The sequence below is a fragment of the Leopardus geoffroyi genome, chromosome E2 (genome assembly GCF_018350155.1).
Source record: "Leopardus geoffroyi isolate Oge1 chromosome E2, O.geoffroyi_Oge1_pat1.0, whole genome shotgun sequence".
Classification (NCBI taxonomy): Eukaryota; Metazoa; Chordata; class Mammalia; order Carnivora; family Felidae; genus Leopardus; species Leopardus geoffroyi.
This window is the reverse complement of record NC_059335.1, coordinates 6,071,811-6,096,911: the sequence shown is the minus strand read 5'-3', so window position 1 is coordinate 6,096,911 and position 25,101 is coordinate 6,071,811. Positions and strand designations below refer to the sequence as shown.

General features: G+C 39.1%; 1 protein-coding gene across 1 annotated transcript in view; it reads left to right on the top strand.

The window, feature by feature from the left end:
• The window catches only part of LOC123578487, a 53,672-nt gene that overhangs the window by 9,370 nt on the left and 19,201 nt on the right, over window positions 1-25,101 (top strand). The window contains 3 exon segments of the mRNA XM_045441353.1: window positions 212-1,598; window positions 1,600-1,631; window positions 1,634-1,828. Coding sequence (XP_045297309.1) covers window positions 212-1,598; window positions 1,600-1,631; window positions 1,634-1,828 — 1,614 coding nt within the window.

Genomic DNA, 25,101 nt, shown 5'->3' with positions numbered 1-25,101 from the left:
TGTATAATGTGTGTTTGGAAAAATTACCTTAAAATTAGAGAAATTATTGATATGGAAACATTTATAAAAAGAAAACTTACAAACATTGTATATTACAATATTGTTTGAATACCATACTTGAGAAACTTCCTGTGTTCAGTATAAAGTATTATTTTGGTGTGTAATTATGTAATTTAGTATAAAAGATTTATCTTCCATCTCTATTTGATAGGAATCCCTTCTGATGGATTTGCAATCAAAGAATTATCACCAACAGAGGACATTAATAAAGGCGAATTTTACCACTTAGTGATATTGGAGAGAAATGAAAGTTATGGAATCAAGGATTTTGATCTCCAGGAATCCTGTGAAAATATGCATGAGTTTGAAAGTCAGTGGGGATATGATGCAAGAAATTACAAAGAAGTGCCTTTGTCCCATAACAAAAATCTCACCTGTAGAAAAGACCAGCAACTTAATCAGACCTTAGTTACTCTTCCTGAAAAGCAGAGTGTTTCTGTAAGAAATAATACATACCAGTATTTCATGGATGATGAGCCATTTATGAGGAATTTGCTAAAAATGGACAATAACAGAAGTGGTGCTGGAAACCAGTACATAAACTGCATGGAAAATAGAATTGGATTAAGTTTGCAGGCACATCTGGCTGAACTGCAGAGATTTCACAATGAGGAGAAAATGTGTGACTGTAATCCGACTGAGAAGTCTGTCAACAGTGGTTCCTCAGTCTCACCACTTCAAAGAATTCCTCCCAGTACCAAAAACATTTGGAACAAATACAGGAAGGTTTTTAAGTATCCTTTGTTACCTGCACAATACAGGAGAGCATACACTAGAGGAATTTCTTACAAATGTAATGACTGTGGGAAGGCTTTTAGCAAAAGTGCAAACCTCATGAGTCATGAGAGAATTCATTCTGGACAGAGACCTTACAAATGTAATGACTGTGGCAAAGCTTTTACGGACCGTTCAAATCTTATTCATCATAGAAAAATCCATACTGGAGAGAAACCTCACAAATGTAACGAGTGTGGCAAAGCATTTACCCAATTTGGAAACCTTGCTAGGCATCAGAAAACACACACTGGAGAGAAACCACACAAATGTAATGTGTGTGACAAAGCTTTTACTCGAAGTTCAAGCCTTATGGCACATCAGAGAATTCATACAGGAGAAAAACCTTATAAATGTAATAAATGTGATAAGGCTTTTATCAAACATTCACACCTTTGGGGTCATGAGAGAACTCATACTGGGGAGAAACCTTACAAATGTAGTGAGTGTGGCAAAGCCTTTGCTGAGCGTTCACATCTTACTCAACATAGAAAAATCCATACTGGAGAGAAACCTTACAAATGTAAGGAGTGTGGCAAAGCATTTACCCAATTTGCAAATCTTACTAGGCATCAGAAAATACACACTGGGGAGAAACCATACAAATGTAACGTGTGTGACAAGGCTTTTACCGAAAGTACAAGCCTTATGAGACATCAGAGAATTCATACAGGAGAAAAACCTTATAAATGTAATAAATGTGATAAGACTTTTAGTAAACGTTCAGACCTTTGGGGTCATGAGAGGACTCATAGTGGAGAGAAACAAATGTAATGAGTGTGGCAAAGCCTATACGAGCATCTTGCTCAGCATAAGAAAATCCATACTGGAGAGAAACCTTATGAATGTAATGAGTGTGGCAAAGCTTTTATGAGGCATCAGAAAATACATGTGAAAAGAAAGAGTATAAACTATATCATTTGTGGTGGTGCTTTTATTCAAAGTTTAAGCTTTGGGTGTCATGAAAGAACTCAAAGTGGAAAGAAACCTTGCAAATAAAATAAGCAAATGATCAAGCCTTACTCAACATCAGAGATTCCATCCTGGAGAGGAACCATATGAAACTAATGTATGTGGCAATGCTTGTAACCAGGGCTCACATCTCACCTGATATCAGAATATAAATCTCTGAAAGCACACAAATGGAATGTATGGCAAGGCTTATCCAAAGCTTATACCTTGTGGAACATAATTCTTTCTGGAGAGAAACCTTACAAATGTAATGAGTGTGATCAGACTTTTAAAAATGTACAACTTTGGGGAGGGGGTTAAAATAGGCAAATGGGATTAAGAGGTACAGACTTCTAGTAATTAAAAAAATGTGTGGTCTTGAAAGAATTCACATGAAAATCATACAAATGTGTCAAGATATTTACCTCAGGAAACACAGAATTTATACTGGACAGAAACATTACATGTGTAATGAAGGTGATAATTGTTTAGCCAATTCTCAGTGGACTACAATACGAAAATTCACACTAGAGGGAACTAGGTCTATTTGGAGGATTAGCCAATCCTAGGTGTTAAATTCCACAGAAAATTAAAATTATTTAATGTGTTTCAATGGAATAAGTATATAGAAAGACCTAATCATCTTCTGTTTAAATTTTTTTAAGATTTTATTTTCCTGTCTACACCCAACGTGGAGCTCAAACTCACAACCCCAAGATGAAGTCCCATGTTGTTCCGACTGAGCCAGAAAGACACCCCTATAGCTGTTTTTTACTCAAGTATTTGAGGTTTCTTGAGGCTACGTTATTATTGATGACTCATAACCTCAAGTTTGGAATCCACTGATGTTATACTCTTACTAAATACATTTCACTTGTCAACCATGGTGGTCTCAGAGAAAGCATCGGTAAGGTTAAAGGAACCTATTTCATTAGGTGGGGCTTAGTCATAGCTATATGCCCTGGAAAAATAGGATGCTAATTTTAAGATACATTATAGTATAAATCTGAGACAATGGGAAGTGGCAGGGAATAGATCTAAAACTATTATCTAATTTTCCATGTTTTCTATGGTCACGAGTATTTCTCTAGATTTGTTGATATGATTGAGAGCCTTTGTTGATTATTATAGGAAAGGATTACTCTGTCAGGTCATCATGAAACAGTAGGTTGGGAAATTGAAAGAATTACAGTTTCATGTGGCAATGATAGGTTACTAGGGATGGCATTTGGATAGAGAAAATGGAGGGGGAATGATGGTCTCTCCCTCTTTTGAAAGGTAATAGTTGTATTTCATGGATGAATAAAAATTACTCTTATTTTTGGAAACTGAAGAGAAAGTTGTAGAGAACATTTTAATCCAAAGAACCAAAGTAGGCGTGCATAGGTGGCTCAGTATGTTGTGTCTGACTCAATTTCAGCTTAAGGTTTTGGGATCAACCTCTACATTGGGCTCTGCTGAGTGTAGATCCTGCTTAAGATTCTCTCTCTCAGCCCCTCTTGCCTACTCATGCCCTCTCTAAAAAAAAAAAAAAAAAAGAAAAAGATAAACGCAAAAGTAGTATGCTTGTGAAGGTCTCAAATTTGGCCACTGAAATTGCATTTTGATACCATTTGATTTAGGATATCCTATTTCTCATATCTAAGTAACCAAAATATGAATATGAGCTTTTGTGTAACCCTAAGTAAATCATGTGCCTTTTATTAGCCCAGGTGCATCACACTTCACTGGGGCATTTCATAATGAACACTAATAATACATCCTTGTGCTCTCTAGGTTGAATGTCATCCACAACAATTTTTTTTTTCATGTTAGATTCAAACCTACAGTTTTGGAAATACATATTCATAAGTTAAATTTGAGTTACATACTCCATAGTATATCTCATATTATTTTTGTGGCTGTAGTGAAAATACCATAGCAATGCAATCTCAAACTCTCACCCTCTAAAGTCTGCTTCCTATTCATGAATATACTCCATATGATTATATTTCTGCACGCTTTTGTGCTGAAATGAGGCCCATGTGTTGTACCATTAACATTAAATGAAAGTAGAAAAGTAGCAGGCATATGAAAAGTATTGGGAAATAGAAAAATTAAGAAGTAAGGGTAAAGATACTGTAAGAAGTCAGAAGAAGTAAGAAGATACTGTAAGAAGTAAGGATAAAGGCACAATCTATATTTTGTGCTGGAGTACTCAGGGACATAATTTGAAAAGATAAATCTTCACGAATTTACTCTCAAGAATGAACATACACAATGAGAATCTTTTGATAACTAGAAATCTCACATATTTACCCTCTGAAACATTTTTTGCTCGTTTGCACTTGTGCTTACTCCACTGGAACAGGATGTTCGGATGTAAAGAATTGATGACTCCCTACAATTAAGTGTTCACAGAATATTTATTACATAATGATGCTTTCTCAGGAGAGCAGGGTAGACTTTTCAAGTTCTGAAAATGGCTAGAGAAAGCAGGGAATGGTGACTACTTTGTTATGATGCATCCTGTGTGGGGCCAGGGTGATGGTACTCATCGACACTGTGAACTTAAAACTACTGCCAAGGGATGGGCCTCTCGGGCTTTATTATTAGCTTGCCCTGCCCAGATGAGCAGAATAGTAAGAGGTAATGACGCTTCACGGGTACCATTAGTCGCGCATCAAGAGTAGAGTCAGACTCTTCAGTATAAAACTGAATGTTTACTTCTGACTGTCTTGGTTGGGAAAGACCACAATCTTCCTCATGCTAACTACCAACTTCTTTTTCCTGATGCACACATACCGTCTACTGCACAATATGATTGTGGAAAATGGTTGTGAAATACTGTTTAGACAAATTACCAAAGATATTTTTAGACTTGTGATGTCATGATTCTTTTTCTATTAAGTTACAGTCTAATATTAATACAGACTCAGAAGTGAGAATATTTCCCAACTACAAGCCTTTTATAGATCTCTCACTTTAAGGGAGAATGGAATGAATGGAATCTCAAAATCAGTCCTTCCATTTTTCTACCGAGATACTAGACAGGGAGTGCCTGGGTGGCTCAGTTGGCTAAGCATCCAACTCTTGATTTTTGTCTCAGGACATGATCTCATGGTTCATGGGATGGAGTCCCAGGTCTTACTCCACACTGAGCATGGAAAAATGAACAAACTTTAAACAACTTTTTAAAAAGGTACTAGAATCAGAATATCTGTAATGAAACTTGGCAAATTAGTTTTACATTCAGGTAAATAAAATCAACTTAAATTCAAAGGAAATCTATAAGAAAACACTGAGGACTAATAACTTTTGACTTATTTGGAACACATATCATACTGGTCATGGGTTGCATGCAATATTATACTCTCCGGATAAAGAACAAAGTCTGCTGATAAAATCTCTCTCATCCCACAGTTATCCTTGACTACCTTGTCATTTAATATTAATAACGGGTATATTTAAATTTGGTCTGCAAAATGTTTACCATCTTTTTCTTTTACCTTCTGTTATTTAGGTGTGACTATGTAGTTTGAAAAGTCCCCAGTATCTTTAATTAATTAGTTAATTTATTTGAGAGAGAGTACATGCAAGTGGGGGACTGGGTCAGAGGGATCTTAAGCAGGCTCCATGCTCACTGCAGAGCTGACACAGGTCTCAATCCCACAACCCTGGGATGTTGCCCTGAACCAAAATCAAGAGTCTGACGCTTGACTGAGCCACCTCACTGCCCTTCTAATATCCTTATCAAAATTACATTATTAAAATGTGTAGCTAATTGGGAAAAACCTCCTGGGATTATTTCCATGTAAATGAGACAAAACCTAATAAAAAAAAAAGGCCTTTGCCCCTCACCATTCATCCTTCTTGGTCATACAGCGGCCATCCTGCTGTAAGGAGAGAGAGTGCTGAGTGCTAAGGGAGGTGGAACAGGCAGAGGACTGCCCAGGAGACCTGTCCATCCCAACCTGCATCCCTGGGCTTCCTGTTATGTGAGAATGATAAACCACCTAGTTGTTTCAGCCACTGATTTCCAGGAAGACTGTCACAAATAAGAACTGTCCTACCTGACCAATGAGATTAATATTTGTATTGAGAGTAGAATGGAGCATTTGAGAGGGAATCTTGAATTTAACATTTTGTAGCTGCTACCAAAAGACTGAGGGGGAGGAGCCAAGATGGCAGAACAGCATGGAAGTTTTTTGTGTGTCTCACTTCCATGAAATACAGCCAGACCAACACTAAACCATCCTGCACACCTAGAAAACTGATCTGACGATTAACACAACAATGTACAACCTGAACCTCAGAATTCAGCAGGTACGCAGTGTGGAGAGGTGAACTTGGGGAGAGAGAAGCTGCGGAGGGCAGGGAGCCGCTTTTGTGTGTGGAGAGGATGGAGACAGGAGGGGAGAATACTGGAAAAGCACCACTCCCCAAAAGCAGAGGGAGAGAAAGTGGACAATTGGAAACAGCCACAGGAACTGAAGTAAAAAGGGAGAAAGGAGAAGGGAGAGGGTTTAAATTCCATTAAGACTGTAAACAGGCAGAGCGCAGAGTCTGCAACTCCGCAGCACGATACCTAGTGGTGCCCTGGTGGGAAGGGTGAATCTCCAGGAGCAGAGTGGGGTCTGGGAGGAGTTCGGGCCACATGAAGAGAAGTGGTTCCACTGATGGGAGGACATTTGGTAGAGGCTGTGAGGCCACCTGAGCCCACCAGACCCCAGACAATGGCCGCATTCACTGATGCTGGACAAGGTCATTAAGGGTGAAGCCTGGTGCCAGATGTGTGCTGTGATTTTCCATTATCCCTGAAATGCTGCTGCTACACTGTCTCGTGACCTTTTTCTGGGGCGGGCTGGCACCTGGCTGCAGTCTCTTGGCATCGGCAGCAGCATGGTCCTGTGAATGTTTCTGGGTGTGGCCAGCACCTGGCCATTGCTCGGTGAGACCCTCCACAAAGGGGCGGAACAGGTCAAAGCCACAGTCCCTCAGAAGTGGGAGGCTGGGGAAGGCAGCCACATCTGAGACAAAACTCAGGAGGGAGGTGCTGCTTGGGGCTTGGTCATGGACAGTGTGGAAGCAGGCAGTGGACAGAAGCCAAAGACAAAGGACAGGTGCGTGATTGCTGACTGGGGAGAACAGAGTTCCGATACTAGAGACTGGATAGCTGTGTGATGCCATTTTCACTGCTCCTGCGCATGCGCATATGCACCTACAAGCACCACAACCATCCACCCCAGTAGGCTAGCAGCGCCATCTAGAGGAGAAGGTAGCTGTTACTCTAAGCCCCGCCAAACTGGGCCAACCTCACTCTTCAAGAACACAAGTCTCACCACCTGCTTAGTTTATGGACTATAAAGCGCTTCATAGTTTGACTTCTAGGGGAAAACAAAGTAATTTCAGTCATATTCCAGTCTGTTATCTGGTCCAACTATTTAATTTCTCTCTTTTTTTTTTCTCTTTTTCATTTCTTTTCTTTTTCTTGAATACAGAAAGAGAAAAAATTCATTTTTATTTTGCATTTTTATTAAAAATATTTTTCCTTAATTTTTTCTATGTTTTTTACTTTTCTGTAAATTTTTAAAAGTTCTATTTGACTTCCATCATTTCATTTAGTCTACTTCGGTGTATTCATTTTTTTCAAATTTTCAAACGATTTCTTTTTTTTTTTTTTTCTATTTTTCCCCTTTTTACTCTAATCTATCAAGCCACTTTCAACACCCAGACCAAAACACAGCTAGGATTTAGCATCATTTATTTGATTTTTTTTCTGTGTGTTTGTTTTTAATTTTTAAATTTTAATATTTGAAAATTTTATTTTTTAATTTTAATTTTTTCTACCTCATTAATTCCTTTTCTCCCTTCAAAATGTGGAAATGAAGGAATTCACCCCAAAAGAAAGAGCAGGAAGAAACGCCAGCCAGGGACTTAACCAACACAGACGCAATAAAGATGTCTGAACCAGAATTTAGAATCACGATAATAAGAATACTAGTTGGAGTCAAAAATAGACTAGAATCCCTTTCAGTGGAGATAAAAGAAGTAAAAGCTAGTCAGGATGAAATAATAAATGCTATAACCGAGCTGCAATCTCGAATGGATGCCATGGCAGCAAGGATGGATGAGGCAGAACAGAGAATCAATGATATAGAGGACAAACTGATGGAGAATAATGAAGCAGAAAAAAAAAGAGATTAAGGAAAAAGAGCAGGATTTAAGAATTAGAGAAATCAGGGGCGCCTGGGTGGTGCAGTCAGTTAAGCGTCCGACTTCAGCCAGGTCACGATCTCGCGGTCCGTGAGTTCGAGCCCCGCATCAGGCTCTGGGCTGATGGCTCAGAGCCTGGAGCCTGTTTCCGATTCTGTGTTTCCCTCTCTCTCTGCCCCTCCCCCGTTCATGCTCTGTCTCTCTCTGTCCCAAAAAATAAAAAAATAAAACGTTGAAAAAAAGAAAAAAAAAATTAAAAAAAAAGAATTAGAGAAATCAGTGACTCATTAAAAAGGAACAACATCAGAATCATAGGGGTCCCAGAAGAGGAAGAGAGAGAAATAGGGGTAGAAGAGTTATGTGAGCAAATCATAGTGGAAAACTTTCCTAACCTGAGGAAAGACACAGACATCAAAATCCAGGAAGCACAGAAGACTCCCATTATTGAACAACAACCAACCATCAACAGGGCATATCATAGTCAAATTCAAAAGATACTCAGGCAAGGAGAGAATCATGAAAACAGCAAGGGAAAAAAGTCCTTAACCTACAAGGGAAGACAGATCAGGTTTGCAGAAGACCTATCCATAGAAACGTGGCAGGCCAGAAAGGAGTGGGAGAATATATACAATGTGCTGATTCAGAAAAATATGCAGCCAAGAACTCTCTACCCAGCAAGGCTGTCATTCAAAATGACAGGAGAGATAAGTTTCCCAGACAAACAAAAATGAAAGGAGTTAGTGACCACTAAACCAGCCCTGCAAGAAATTTTAAGGGGAGAAAAGATGAATACATACATACATACATACATACATACATACATACATACCAAAAGCAACAAAGACTAGAAAGGACCAGAGAACACCACCAGAAACTCCAACTCTACAAGCAACATAGTGGCAATAAATCCATATCTTTCAGTACTCACTCTAAACGTCAATGGACTCAATGCTCCATCAAAAGACATAGGGTAACAGAATGGATAAGAAAACAAGATCCATCTATATGCTGTTTACAAGAGACCCACTTTAGATCTAAAGACACCTTCAGATTGAAAGTAAGGGGATGGAGAACCATCTATCATGCTAATAGTCAACAAAAGAAAGCCGGAGTAGCCATTCTTATATCAGACAATCTAGACTTTAAAATAGAGACTGTATCAAGAGATGAAGAAGGGCATTATATCATAATTAAGGGGTCTATCCACCAAGAAGACCTAACAATTGTAAACATTTACGCACCAAATGTGAGCGCACCCAAATATATAAATCAATTAATCACAAACATAAACATAACATACATAAAGAACATAACACAATGTTAACACAAACATAAAGACTCATTGACAGTAATACCATAATAGTAGGAGACTTCAACACCCCACTCACAGCAATGGACAGATGATCTAATCGCAAAATCAACAAGGAAACAATGGCTATGAATGACACACTGGACCAGATGGACTTAACAGTTATATTCAGAACATTTCATCCTAAAGCAGCAGAACATACATTCTTCTCCAGTGCACATGGAACGTTCTCCAGAATAGACCACATAATGGGACACAAATCAGCCTTCACCAAGTACAAAAAGATCGAGATCATACTGTGCATATTTTCAGACCACAACATGATGAAACTCGGAATCAAGCAGAAGAAAAAACTTGGAAAGGTAACAAATACTTGGAGACAAAAGAAGATCCTACTAAAGAATGAATGGGCCAACCAAGAAGCTAAGGAGGAAATTAAAAAGTATATGGAAGCCAATGAAAATGATAACACCACAACCCCAAACCTCTGGGATACAGCAAAGGCAGTCATAAGAGGAAACTATATAGCAATCCAGGCCCTCCTAAAGAAGGAAGAAAGATCTCAAATACACAACCTAGCCTTATGCCTTAAAGAGCTGGAAAAAGAACAGCAAATAAAACCCAAAACCAGCAGACGACAGGAAATAATAAAGATCAGAGCAGAAATTAATGCTATCGAAAAAACAACAACAAAAAAACAGAACAGATCAATGAAACCAGGAGCTGGTTCTTTGAAAGAATTAACAAAATTGATAAACCCTAAGCCAGTTTGATCAAAAAGAAAAAGGAAAGGACCCAAATAAATAAAATCCAGAATGAAAGAGAAGAGATCACAACCAACACAGCAGAAATAAAAACAATAATAAGAGAATATTATGAGCAATTATATGCCAATAAAATAGACAATCTGAAAGAAACGGACAAATTGCTAGAAACATATACCAAACTGAAACAGGAAGAAATAGGAAATTTGAACAGACCCATAACCAGTAAATAAATCGATTTAGTAGTGGAAAATCTCCTAAAAAACAAGGGTCCAGGGCCAGATGGCTTTCCAGGGGAATTCTACCAAACATTTAAGGTAGAGTTAACAACTATTCTCTTGAAGCTGTTCCAAAAATAGAAATGGAAGGAAAACTTCCAAACTCTTTCTATGAGGCCAGTATTACCTTGATTCCAAAACCAGACAGAGACCCCACTAAAAAGGAGAACTACAGACCAATTTCCCTGATTAACATGGATGCAAAAATCCTCAACAAGATATTACCCAACCAGTTCCAACAATACATTAAAAAAAGTATTCACCACGACCAAGTGGGATTTATACCTGGGAGGGAGGGCTGGTTCAATATCTGCAAAACAATTAACGTGATTCATCACATCAATAAAAGAAAGGACAAGAACCATATGATTCTCTCAATAGATGCAGAGAAACCATTCGACAAAATACAGCATCCTTTATTGATAAAAACTCTCAAGAAAGTAGGGATAGAAGGATCACACCTCGAGATCATAAAAGCCATATATGAATGACCCAACACTAATATCAATGGGGAAAAACTGAGAGCTTTCCCCCTAAGGTCAGGAATAAGACAGGGATGTCCACTCTTGCCACTCTCATTTAACATAGTATTGGAAGTCTTAGCCTCTGCAATCAGACAACACAAAGAAATAAAAGGCATCCAAATCAGCCAGGAGGAGGCCAAACTTTCACTCTTCACAGATGACATGATACTCTATATGGAAAACCCAAAAGATTCCACCAAAAAACTGCTAGAACTTATTCATGAATTCAGGAAACTTGCAGGATATAAAATCAATGCACAGAAATTGGTTGCATTCCTATTCACCAACAATGAAGCAAGAGAAAGAGAAATCAACAATTGATTCCCTTTGCAAATGCACCAAAAAACATAAAATACCTAGGAATACAGGTAACCAAAGAGGTGAAAACTCTATACTCTGAAAGCTATAGAAAGCTTATGAAAGAAATTGAAGAAAACACAAAAAAAAAAAAAAATGGAAAAAGATTCCATGCTCCTGGATAGGAAGAAAAATATTGTTAAAATGTTGATACTACCCAAAGCAATCTACATATTCAATGCAATCCGTATCAAAATAACACCGGTATTCTTCACAGAGCTAGAACAAATAATCCTAAAATTTGTATGGAACCAGAAAAGACCCCAAATAGCCAAAGCAATCTTGAAAAAGAAAACCAAAGCAGGAGGCATCACAATCCTGGACTTCAAACTATACTACAAAGCTGTAATCATCAAGACAGTATGGTACTGGCACAAGAACAGACACTCAGATCAATGGAACAGAAAAGAGAACACAGAAATGGACCCACAAACGTATGGCCAACTAATCTTTGACGAAACAGGAAAGAATATCCAATGGAATAAAGACAGTCTCTTCAGCAAATGGTGCTGGGAAAACTGGACAGCAACATGCAGAAGAATTAACCTGGATCACTTTCCTACACCATACACAAAAATAAACTCAAAATGGATGAAAGACCTCAATGTAAGACAGGAAGCCATCAAAATCCTCGAGGAGAAAGCAGGCAAAAACCACTTTGATCTTGGCTACAGCAACTTCTTACTCAACACATCTTCAGAGGCAAGGGAAACAAAAGCAAAAATGAACTACTGGACCTCATCAAAATAAAAACCTTCTGCACAAAGAAGGTAACAATCAGCAAAACTAAAAGGCAACTGATGGAATGGGAGATGATATTTGCAAACGACATATCAGATAAAGGGTTAGTATCCAAAATCTAAAAAGAACTTATCAAACTCAACACCCAAAAAAACAAATAATCCAGTGAAGAAATGGGCAAAAGACATGAATAGACACTTTTCCAAGGAAGACATCCAGATGGCCAACCGACACATGAAAAAATGCTCAACATAACTCATCATCAGGGAAATACAAATCAAAACCGCAATGAGATACCACTTCACACCTGTCAGAATGGCTAACATGAACAACTCAGGCAACAACAGATGTTGGTGAGGATGCAGAGAAAGAGGATCTCTTTTGCATTGTTGGTGGGCATACAAGCTGGTGCAGCCACTCTGGAAAATAGTATGGAGGTTCCTCAAAAAACTAAAAATAGAACTACCCTATGACCCAGCAATTGCACGATGAGGCATTTATGCACGGGATACAGGTGTGCTGTTTCGAAGGGACACATGCACCCCAATGTTTATAGCAGCACTATCAACAATAGTCAAAGTATGGAAAGAACCCAAATGTCCATCGATGGATGAATGGATAAAGAAGATGTGGTATATATACACAATGGAGTATTACTCAGCAATCAAAAAGAATGAAATCTTGCCATTTGCAACTATGTGGATGGAACTGGAGGGTATTATGCTAAGTGAAATTAGTCAGAGAAAGACAAAAATCATATGACTTCACTCATGTGAGGACATTAAGAGACAAAATGGATGAACATAGGGAAGGGAGACAGGAATAATATAAAAACAGGGAGTGGGACAAAAGAGAAGAGACTCATATGTGGAGATCAAACTGAGGGTTGCTGGAGGGGTTGTAGGAGGGGGGATGGGCTAAATGGGTAAGGGGCATTAAGGAATCTATTCCTGAAATCATTGTTGCACTATATGCTAACAATTTGGATGTAAATTTTAAAAAATTAAAACTAAAATTAAAACAAAACAAAACACATTTAATAACAAAACTCCCCAAAGGGCTTAAGACTGTATGTGATAGATCCAAAACCATGACCTGTTTGGAGAATGCACAGACCTATTTCTTTATGGCAGCCTTTACCACTAATGAGAGAATACAGCAGTGGGGTGGGGTAATGAATTAATGGAAAGATAGTAAATGCCATTTGTCAAACTGTCTGAGGGATTTGATCCCAGTACTTATTAAGATATATACTTTTCCTGTTGTCTATCCCTGAAGCCAGCCAGGGGTTTATTGCTACTTCACTTAAGAACGTGTATCAAGTAATATTTGGTGGGTATTTTACGCCTTAGTTGTATCTTCAATGCCAATATCATCAAATTTTTAACATCAAATGAGATACTGTGCTTGCAAATTGAATACTAACAAAATTGCATATTTCATGTTTTCCTCATGAGTACAAGACCTACTAACTCCCATTTATTCCGAGTCTTACTCCTCCAGTTGAGACCAATATTGTGTCACCATTGCCTAATATTTGACTACAAAATTGACTTTTCAGTATGTTTCATATCCCAATTTTATACTAATTTAGATGTCAAGATAATGTGACTATGTGTGAGGTTGGCAAACTTTTATGTAAGGAACATATAGTAAATATTTTATTCTTTGTAGGCCATACTGTTTCTGTTACTACTCTTCCAGTATGCCCTTATTGGGTCCAAAGTTCCTAAATATGAGTGTGGCTGCATTCCAGTTACACTTCACGTAAAAAACAGACGTTAGGCTGTTTTTGGCTCATGTTCTGTAGGTGGCAGACTCCTGATCTACACAAAGGAATTAAGAGCACTAGAATTAGTAACTAGTGGACTGTTTAAGAAACTAACAGTCTAGCATATATGTTTATAGCATATGTAAAAGAAACCTATACTAATGGTAGCACAGGGCAGGAGTCCATGTGGAAAGGAAGGGTCGGATGCTCTATATGAAGAAATATAAACTCATGTGAAGGTATACTGTGGTCAGCTGTACTGAATAACCCCTAAAGCAAACACACAAAAAATAATTACAGGCAACACCATTGAACCAAAGAAAAGGATTTAAAACAAAATCATCTGTAAAAATTGACTTATTTCAAAGAAAACAGAGAGGGAATACAGCAAAGGAGACATCATGAAAGCAATAGCAAGATAATGTAAATCTATATAACAATATCTGTAAAAGGACATAGTCTAAAGGCCCCATTGAAAAGCAAACATTGTCACTGGTTGTTTTTTGGTTTGTTTGTTTGTTTTTTTTTTTTTTTTTTTTTAGTTTTATTTATTTGAGAGAGAGAGGTTGAAAGAGAATCTCAAGTAGGCTCTGTGCTGTCAGTTTAGACCCCAACATTGAGCTCAATTTCAAGAGCCATGAGATCATGACCTGAGCTGAAATCAAGAGTCTTAAACCTACAACCATGTGAGCCAACCAGGCGCCCCTGACAATTGGATTTTTTAAAGACAGACAAAAATATATTTCCTAGGGGAAATTCCCTTCAAAAATTAAGGACACAAAGTAAAATCCTGGACAAAAGATAAACATAAATGCTATTAAAAACAGAGTAGCTATATTAAGATCAAAGTTAATTAAAGACCAAATAACATGACCAGGGAGAATGAAATCTATTTCATAATCACAAAGGGGTACATTTACCAGAATGATATCAGAATCCTAATTAATCCCTTGTTTTCACTACACACAAATACACAAATGCTCCCCATATTCATGTCAGACACTAGAATCATGATGGACATCCCGTAGTTCACGAAAACACACACACATACAGAAACATTACACACAGATCCAAACACTTGCATATGCGCTACATTCAAATCCACAGCCATTTACGTTTACACACTCACACTCATAGACTCCGTAGCAAACTCACATTTGTGCGTGCACTCATCAAATACAAGCACACACTCACATTTACTCACACTCGCCTGTATTCCCGCATTGCCAGTTCTGTGTATGTAATTACATTCAAAGAGTCTGCATGCACATGTAGGTCTCGACAATGTCCTCACATGTTGGAAGAATACAGGCATCTCCTGACCTTGGATGCCTGAAAATGGGGGGCACTTTCCACCTTTTTTTTACTTCTTCCATCCCTGCAACAACCCCGAAAGATGACATTTACCACATGCAGTATCTTAAACTGCTGTGAGCATTGCCACTGCAGGGGCAGGTGAATAGGGCATATTTGGAAGGTTACAGGCGTGTGATAGAGTAGGGTCCAAATGAGGCCAGAGGGAGGAGGTTATAGGTAGTGTGCAGAGAGCATGGGAGCATGGAGAAACAGATGCAAAACTCTTCAAAGGCATATGATGCCATAGTACTTGGTAAATATAGACAGATACAGAAAAGCAAGGGGGAAAGGCTAAAATGAACCCTGAAGTATGGTAACACAGTCAGGGACATCAGTATGAGAGCAGTTAGCTGTAGGTAAGTAAATAAAATGGGAAAGAGAAAACTAGATGTGTGTGAGGACAGGTAATTCCCAGGTCGTTCTACTCAGAGAGTCTAAGAGCAATGACATTCCAGCATCCACATCTTGGTTTCTAGCACTATTCTCTAAAAAAAAAAAAAAAAAAAAAAAAAAAAGGCTCCTTGGAATTATGGCTGATTCTGTGGCAGGAGCAGGGAAAATACAAGATGAGCCTGGGGGATCTTGTAATGGCAGAATGTTAAGAGTAAGGAAGTAATAAAAAAAAAAAATGGGGACATATCAAAGGGCCATAATAGCCAAACCTGAAAGAAATCCTGCCACCTGTCGCCAAATCTCTGATACCAACTGGGTGTCCTTCAATTCAATATAATTCTGAATTTATCTGGTATTAGTAGAGACCCCACAAGTTAAGGACAAAGTCCTGCCTGGGACTTCCCCCACTTCAGACACCAGTCACAAGTCAGGCATTCCCAAACCTCCCACGCATCTCCAGCCAACTACAAATTTAACGCTTCCTCTGATCCCCTCTTCTTCAATATTTGCAGGGAAGACTCACAGAACTCGGAAAGTGCTGTAGGTATGATAATCCTTGATAAAGTTATTTGGTATATTGGGACACAAAAAATGGAGGCCACCCCAGGTGCCCGACCCACATCACAAATCTAAACCAGCCTGCTCTTATGTGAAACATCAGCAAAGAAACCCAATATATACCAATCACAGACCTCTAACTCAGTTTCAGCTGGCCGACCTTATACTGGAAAATAGCAGTTCTGTTCTTCTAAGGAAATCCCCGACCTCCTAGCCAAACATGCTCTGTTTCTGCACTGCCTCTTCTAAAAGTCAATCTTGCCCCAAATCCATCAGGAAGAGCACTCCATTCCCTGCATGGGAGGCTCTGTCCTCCCCAAATCAAGGGTTGTCTTCCCTGGAATAAAGACAGCAAACTTGTTACTAAATTGTTTTAGTTTTGTCATTTCACATGTTATTGTAAAGGATAGCAGTAAAGAGCCACATGAAGGCATCCACAGGGCAAAGTTTGGGAGGACTGCCCATACAGTAGCTTTTGTCCCCCACAAAGAAGCTCCCAGGAGCTCCTCCAGGTGTTTAATCAGGGCTTCACTACCTAGACTTGGTTGATTAAATCATTGGCCACATGACTGAACTCAATCCCCAGTCAGCCTCCTTCCTCTCCCTAGGGGTTGTGCTGCTGAGCATTTCCATTCAATCACATAGTTGGTCTTTCAGAGGTGTCCAGTCCCCCATTTTGAAGTTCTGTGGGGAACCTTTGCCCAGAGTTGCCTCCTTAGTGTAATAAGGACACTCCTACCACTTAGGAATTCTTAAAGGTTTCTGAAGCTCTGAGCCAGGAACCTGAGACAAAGACCAGGTGAGTGTGTGTGTGTGTGTGTGTTCATGTTTATTTTTGGGAGAAAGAGTGCATGCACGCACACAAGAGTGGGAGGGGCAGAGAGAGAGGGAGACACAGAATCCGAAGGAGTCTCCAGGCTCTGATCTATCAAAACAGAGCCCAATGTGGGGCTTGGACCCACAAGCTGTGAGACCATGACCTGAGCTGAAATTGACTGCTTCCCTGATGGAGCCACCCAGGCGCCCCCTGAGTGTACTTTATACCACAGCTTCCAATGACCAAAGCTTGAACAATCTAAGCAACTAAATAATTTGCAGACCATTGAAGTATAACACAAGGTATAAAATAAGTATAAATGAGTTCATGCTGATAGGAGGAACCAACTGAATAAACACAAATGAAGGAGAAGTGACACAGCTTCCACACAGAAGAATGGCAGATAATAAATCGGGCCTCTTAGCCCTCCAGGATGTGGAGCTTAGTTCAACAGCACACCCCTACCCTCAAGTACCATCGTCCCCCACCGCCCCCTCACTTGACTGTGGGCTGTGTTTAGAGTTTCCCAAAGAATAGAGTATGGAAAGGCATGCATGGTAATTTTACAGTGGAGGAGTCTGGTGAACATGACCTTAACTAACTGATCACGATTAACATCATCCAAGGTAACTCGTGTTAATTGCATGAAACCTCTCAGACTGTATGCCGTGATGAGATGTGATATTCTTCTCAAGAATCCATAAACCCAGTCTATCCAGGAGAACAACTTCAGGGGAGCCTGGGTGGCTCAGCTGGTCGAGCGACTGACTCTTGATTTCAGCTCAGGTCATGATCTCACAGTTAGTGGGATCAAGCCCCAGGTCAGGCTCTGCGCTGACCGCGTGGAGCCTGCTCGGGATTCTTTCTTTCCCTCTTTCTGCCCCCCCCCCCGTCCTCCTTGTCAAATAAATAAACTTAAGGAAAAGAAAAAGAAAACTTCTGAGAAATTCAACTTTAGAGGCATTCTAAAATGTGAGGGACCCGTATACCTCAAATGTGTCATGAAAAACAAGGAAACTGTGAGAACATGTCACTGAGCAGAGGAGACTGGGGGAGACAGGACAATTCCATGTATGTGATATCCTGGATTGGATGTTGATGGGGAAAAATGAACGTGTTAAAACAGTTGAAATGTAAATAAAGTCTGAAGTTTAGTTAACTGTGACATACCGATGTTGGTTCCTTAGTTTTGACAAGTGAACAATGATAAAGTTAAGATGGTAGCATTTGGGGTACTGGGTGAGCGACATTTTGGAACTCTCAATGTTATCTTTACAAATTTTCTGAAAATCTAAAGTTATTCCAAACTAAAATATTTATCTAAAAAAAACTTGCAAGTGCTTATGATTTATTAACAATTAGATTAAAATATTTCTTTAAAATTTTTTTTTAGAGTTTCGTTAGTTTAGAGAGAAAGAGAGAGAGAGAGAGAGAGAGAGAGAGAGCAGGGGTGGAACAGAGACAGAGCTGTCAGCACAGAGCCAGATGCGGGGCTCAAACTCACAAACTGCGAGGTCGTGACCTGAGCCAAAGTCAGATGCCCAACTGACTGAGCCACCCAGGTGCCCCTGAAATCTTTGTTCTTTAAATTTTTTATTTTTAATTAATCTCTACACCCAATATCAGGCTCAAAGTCACCATCTGGAGATTAAAAGACGCATACTCTACTGGCTGAGCCAGCCAGGCCGCCCTAAAATAGTTCTATGTTTTAGTTAATATCTTTTTTCCCTTTCAGTGGTGTCTATATTGCCCCGGTGGTGATTTCAAAAGTGATACTATCCCTTGTGAAACAAAATATGTTCATCTACTCCACCTTCAAATTGCTACTCGCCGCCTGCACCAAGCCACCAAGCTTGATGAAATGGTCCTCCATAACCTCAAGTTGGAAAAGCAGAAGTCCATCTTGAAATCTCTTTCTCACCAACACAGCCAACTGCCATCAAGATTTAACACAGAACAGTCTACCTTGTAAACATCTCAAAAGTCATTCAGTCTTTTCCCACATACGCAGTCTGTTTACTGGCTGCACCTGCACACTTTCTTTTTTTTTTTTTTTTTTTTTAATTTTTTTTTTTTCAACGTTTATTTATTTTTGGGACAGAGAGAGACAGAGCATGAACAGGGGAGGGGCAGAGAGAGAGGGAGACACAGAATCGGAAACAGGCTCCAGGCTCTGAGCCATCAGCCCAGAGCCCGACGCGGGGCTCGAACTCACGGACCGCGAGATCGTGACCTGGCTGAAGTCGGACGCTTAACCGACTGCGCCACCCAGGCGCCCCACCTGCACACTTTCTAAAATTCAGCTGACACCTCTTCCTATGTTCCTCTTTGTCTCCCGCAGTTTACTCTTCAAACGTTGACCAGAAAATATTTTAATTAAAGCACTCATCTTGCTCCATAAATGTTATCATATTTCAAACATTCCCAATATCTCTTAGATATGAGGCATAATATTCACAATATAGCCTCCAAAGCCAACAATAAGTAAAACCTAGTTTTCCCTCCACCTTCACCCCAGGCCATTTGCGTCAGAAATCAGGATTTACAATTCCACTCTCATGTACATCTTGGGAAAATTTAATATCTCAATATGAAAGTTCAAAGATATTTCCAGTATGTTCACATTATTTCAGGACTGTTTTATGGAATCTTAACTTCTCCACTGTTACCATTAATAAAAATACAACTATATAAGCACACACATATTAATTATAGAGGATTTCTTGTACCATGATCTTTATTATTTCATATCAGGCTGGTGTCAGTGGGTCTCATTCACCCCTCTCTCTGCATGGAAACTGGAACATATTTGTTCTTAACATTATTTGAGGTCTCAGGGCATCCATGACTATTATATTTCCATGATGAGATGAGGGAATTATGTATTTCTTCCACTGCAGACACAGTACACACAGCCTGAATATGCTGGGGTCATGGTTCATGAGAACAAAAGGACTAATAGTTGAAAAACATGCAGTGATTAGTACAGTGATATTCACCAGCCACCAACTAGAATTATTCAAGAGAGCCAAGTAAACACAAATGATGGACAAAATGGCATAAAACGATACAAAGGTGGTCACCAAAACAAGGATGCTTTGGGTGGCTCTGGTCTCACGGTCTCACTGGACGGCTTGGTGGGGGACAGATTGCTCTTATGGATGCATTGGACCCTCTGTGCCAGTTAATAAGAAAAACCAAGGGGTTGCTGGGCAGGGTCACGTGTCCCAAAAACAAAATGTATGGAAAATATCATTGCTGCATCTAATGAGCCTGTGATCTTGTCTCTACACTGTGAAGCACAACAATATCCCAAATCACTTTTTTTGGATAACAGTTTTGTTGTTCCCTTTACCAGCCATATAAATAGGAAAAAACATGTTTACCAACATGCAGAACACCCCCGCATAGGATACTGGAGGGGCCAATGTACTTTGGAGCTTTCGCTTTAAGCTCTGCCCACCTGGAGTTCCCAGGGCTGATCGTGATGGCCTGGAAGACACTCAAGGGGCAGGTGGAACAAAGGGACATACCTCTGGCCACTCCGTGAACATATAAAAGAACATAGCATCCATAACAAATGGTGAAATGTTTCAGCCCTCGCACTGCCATGGTCTCTGGGATTCCTCTAGAGAAAATGGGCAAGGAGTTGGCTACACTCAGGTGCCTGAGAACCAACTTTGTGGATCTCGGCTCGCATCCTCTGCAGCAAAGGGACATCTAATGATAGAAGAGTGAGAAATTGATCAGGATTCCAATGACTATCTGGGATAGGAAGATCACTGCTATATTCAAATGCACTGAAACCATTCTGTCATTGTCCAGAACTCAATATTCAAATTCACAGGCAGAGAGTTCTGCATTAAAGTATGAATTTCAGGCTACACTTTCATGGAAAATAAAATCTCACCTTATCTCTCCTGTTCCCTGAGAATGAATATCTAAACTACATTGTCTTTCGTTAAGAGATTTCCCAAGTTACATGTGTGTCTTTTAATAGCACATATAATGTGTGGGTCACTGTTATTACTGCTTTCCCTATTGTAACTTATATAATATTCACAACCCTTTGAGTTAGGAACTAACATTACTCTCATTCTGTGGATGAGGAGAATTTAACCACAGGAAGTTAAATGACTCATCTAAATAGAAGTAGAATCAGGACTTGAACCTGAGTAGCCTAGTTTCAATGACATGAATGTTTCCTACTGTACTATACTATGCCAGGAAACTCGTCATGGGTATACACATACACATAGACACCTTCTCATATTTTAAATTTATTTTCCTTAATAAACCTGGTTTGATCATTTCCCACTTTTTTAAAGTGTTCTTTTTGACCAATATAACTAAGGAACAAAGTTTCAAAGGTCTTAATAAATTATAGATGCACTGAACAATTTTATATGAGCCAATCTGATTTATGTAATGTAGACAAATGTCAGGATGGCAGGAGAAAACCCATTTCATTTTCTGCCTGGACCAAAGGTACAATGATATCCGTAAGAGAAATTATTGTGCAGAACTGCACTGTGTGCTAATATATGGGACATAAAACTCACATAGTGATAAAGCATATTAGGGCAGAAAATATTAATCCTATTTAAATACATATTAATCAGTGTATGTTTGTTATTTTAGAATAAACAAACTGAAACTTGAACTAATATTTGATTTGAAAATGCAATTAAAGTATAATACAAACATGCAAAATGGAATTTGAAGACTTGGAATCTTGGGCATTTAATAAATTGAAAATCAAGAGAAGTGAATAGTGAGTTGGGAATAGTCTTGAAACGATTTTAAACCAGAAGAAATATAGCTTAATATTGCTTTTTTCCTTGATGAGATTATATTTTTAAATTAATCCATCATATTAAAATTAAATTAATATACAAAAATAAGGTCCTTAATCTTTTGCTCTTTAAAACCCTCTATAGGGGCGCCTGGGTGGCGCAGTAGGTTAAGCGTCCGACTTCAGCCAGGTCACGATCTCGCGGTCCGTGAGTTCGAGCCCCGCGTCGGGCTCTGGGCTGATGGCTCAGAGCCTGGAGCCTGTTTCCGATTCTGTGTCTCCCTCCCTCTCTGCCCCTCCCCCGTTCATGCTCTGTCTCTCTCTGTCCCAAAAATAAATAAAACGTTGAAAAAAAAATTTTTTTAAAAAAATAAAACCCTCTATAGTGATGCTAGCTTTTTCTTAAAGGACCTTTCCTTATTTTAGGAAAGAAGATTGTCTCACTGATCAAGAGACCACAGAGATTTTCAGTAGAGACATATTTACTCTCTCTATTAAGCGCATCATACTCAAGTTACAGAAGAATAAATTTCAGCAATTCCCATTCAGACAACTGTTTCTACTGTTTCTGCTGTATTTCAATTAGTTCCATCACACTCATTAGCACACACACATGCCTTTAGAGAAATCACATTATTGCTCCTGAAAATGTCTCTGTGACCCTTGCACACTGTATGGCAGATCAATTCTGAAAGTATAATCTTTTTTTTTTTTTTTTTAAGTAGGCTGTCAATTCCCAGCACTGGCTTGAACTTATGACCCCAAGATCAAGACCTGAGCTGAGATCAACAGTTGGATGCTTCAATGACTGAGCCACCCAGGTGGCCCCTGAAATTATAATCTTGAAGTATCTTAAAATTCAGACTCTGAGCACACTTGGATCAAACACGAAGAACCCCGTCAATGAGGATTTTGTTAAATTACGTTAGCAGCAGTCATGCACTGATTGAGCAGTCTCTCTCACAAGCTCAGCCTGTGCCGGAAGATTCTTTTCCCAGACATGCTCGCCTACCCAGATTCCTACTGCATCTCCTAACCTTAGAGACTAAACTAGAAGATACTCATAGACTCCTTCCTGCCACAAGAACTGGGAGCTGGGTGTAAAGTAGCAGGCAAAGCATGTGTGGGAGGGAGGAAGCCAAACCCTGAGATAGAGGTTAGTGATTCTGTGACCTCACCTCCCCAAAGAATTGCCATCAACATGTCAGCTGTAGTGACAATGTTGGTTCAACACTTGGGGAGCTGAGAATGGTTCTGAAAAATTCTTTAATTATCAGGATCTATTAGAAGTTTCTAGTGAGCGTATCCAAAGAGACAGTTGGAGTGTATGAGAGCGACTCTTCCTTTTCCGTTATTCTTGGAAGCAGACAGGGTGTCCCATGGAAGGAGAAAATGCTGAGGTCTGAGCCATGAGAGACCAGTGGAGAAGCACATGTGCCTCACTGGATTCTGTGCTTCCCTGAGAATTTGTCTTACCCCAGTCTAATTCTTTGTTAATCCTCAGACCCAACTACCACCACCATTTAACTTATGGGCAGAAAGAAAGAATTCTCCAAATGACCCAAGAAGGATTTTCTATTTTTAAAATTTTCAATAAGTGCAATACATTCAAAATTTTCGATAAATGCAAATAAAGAACATGATGCCAAGAAATGAAATTAAATATTTGTCCTGCTTCCCCAACTCAAAACAAATTAACTAGAAAGCCTATATAAAATGGACATTTCCTAAGAAAATACATTTTATCAAAATTGACTTCAGTAAGATAAGGAGTACAAACACACCAATATCCATAGAGAAGAGGAAGACATTTATCAGAGTCCCTCATAAATGAAAGCGCCCGGATCACATTAGCAGCCAGATTCTTCCACTCTTTTATATAGCAGATAAGCTAATGCTACTTACTCAAGAGCATCAGAGAGGAAGTAAAATTTCCAAATTATCTTTATACGTCACATAAAATTCTGATACTGAAACATCCTAAAGTTTGTACCAAACAGAATACCACAGAAAGATGTTACCTCTTCTGACAGATGGTACCATGTAAAATAAATATAGCCAAAACCCCTGAAAAATCATATAAAAATACGATCAGCAAAGAATTTGTGCCTAAAATTCAAGGATGATTCACTATTAGGAAACTCATTAATATACTGTATCAGATTTATGAAGAGAAATCAAGAAATCTTACTCATAGTTACAAAAACATTATTTGGAGGAATTCATCATGTAAGAATGTTAAATCAAAACACTTGAAATTAGGAAATTCTTTAGGATCTTTCCCAACTTGACAAAACAAAGTCTTCGTCTTGCTCATTGGGAAGTGCTAGATATATCCACTAAGGCCAGAAAACCATACTAAAAAAGTACAATGGTCACCGGTTGTATCCATTTGTCATTTTGTTGGAGGTTTAGCCAGGGCAATTTAAAATGGCATAGGAATGAGAAAGAAGGATGTAGAACTATGTTTGCAAATGATACAAGTATGCCTCTGGAAACACAAAGGAACTCCTAGAAAAATCCACTTTGAAAAATAATTCAGTAAGCTAATAGGCTATAGTACTGATATAGAAAAACAATAGCCTTTTTGCACATAGACTATTTGTTTTAAAGATTTTGTTTTTAAGTAATCTCTACACCCAACATGGGGCTCAAACTCATGATCCCAAGTTCAAGAGTTGCACATTCCACCAACTGAGCCCCACAGGCACCCCTATACATAGAATAGAATATTTTTGTACAATAGCTGATGCACAACAAACAATCATTTACAAGTTATAGTAGCAGGGCCAGCAATTACAAGGGTATAACATAAAATAGGGGTGCCTGGGTAGCTCAGTGAGTTCAGTGTCCGACTTGGGCTCAGGTCACGATCTCATTTCCTTGGTTTGAGCCATGAGTCGGGCTCTGTGCTGACAGCTCAGAACCTGGAGCCTGCTTCAGATTCTGTGTCTCCCTCTCTCCATCTGCCCCTCTCGGACTTGTGCTCTCTCTCTCAAAAATAATAAACATTTTTTAAAAAACAGTGTAACCTACAGACTTCAAGCTGTATTACAAAGCTGTAATCATCAAGACAGTATGGTACTGGCATAAAAACAGACACTCAGATCAATGGAACAGAATAGAGAACACAGAAATAGACCCACAAACATATGGCCAACTAATCTTTGACAAAACAGGAAAGAATATCCAATGGAATAAAGACAGTCTCTTCAGCAAATGGTGCTGGGAAAACTGGATAGCAACATGCAGAAGAATTAACCTGGACCACTTTCCTATACTGTACACAAAAATAAACTCAAAATGGATGAAAGACCTCAATGTAAGACAGGGAGCTATCAAAATCCTTGATGAGAGAGCAGGCAAAAACCTCTTTGATCTTGGCCACAGCAACTTCTTACTCAACACGTCTCTGGAGGCAAGGGAAACAAAAGCAAAAATGAACTACTGGGACCTCA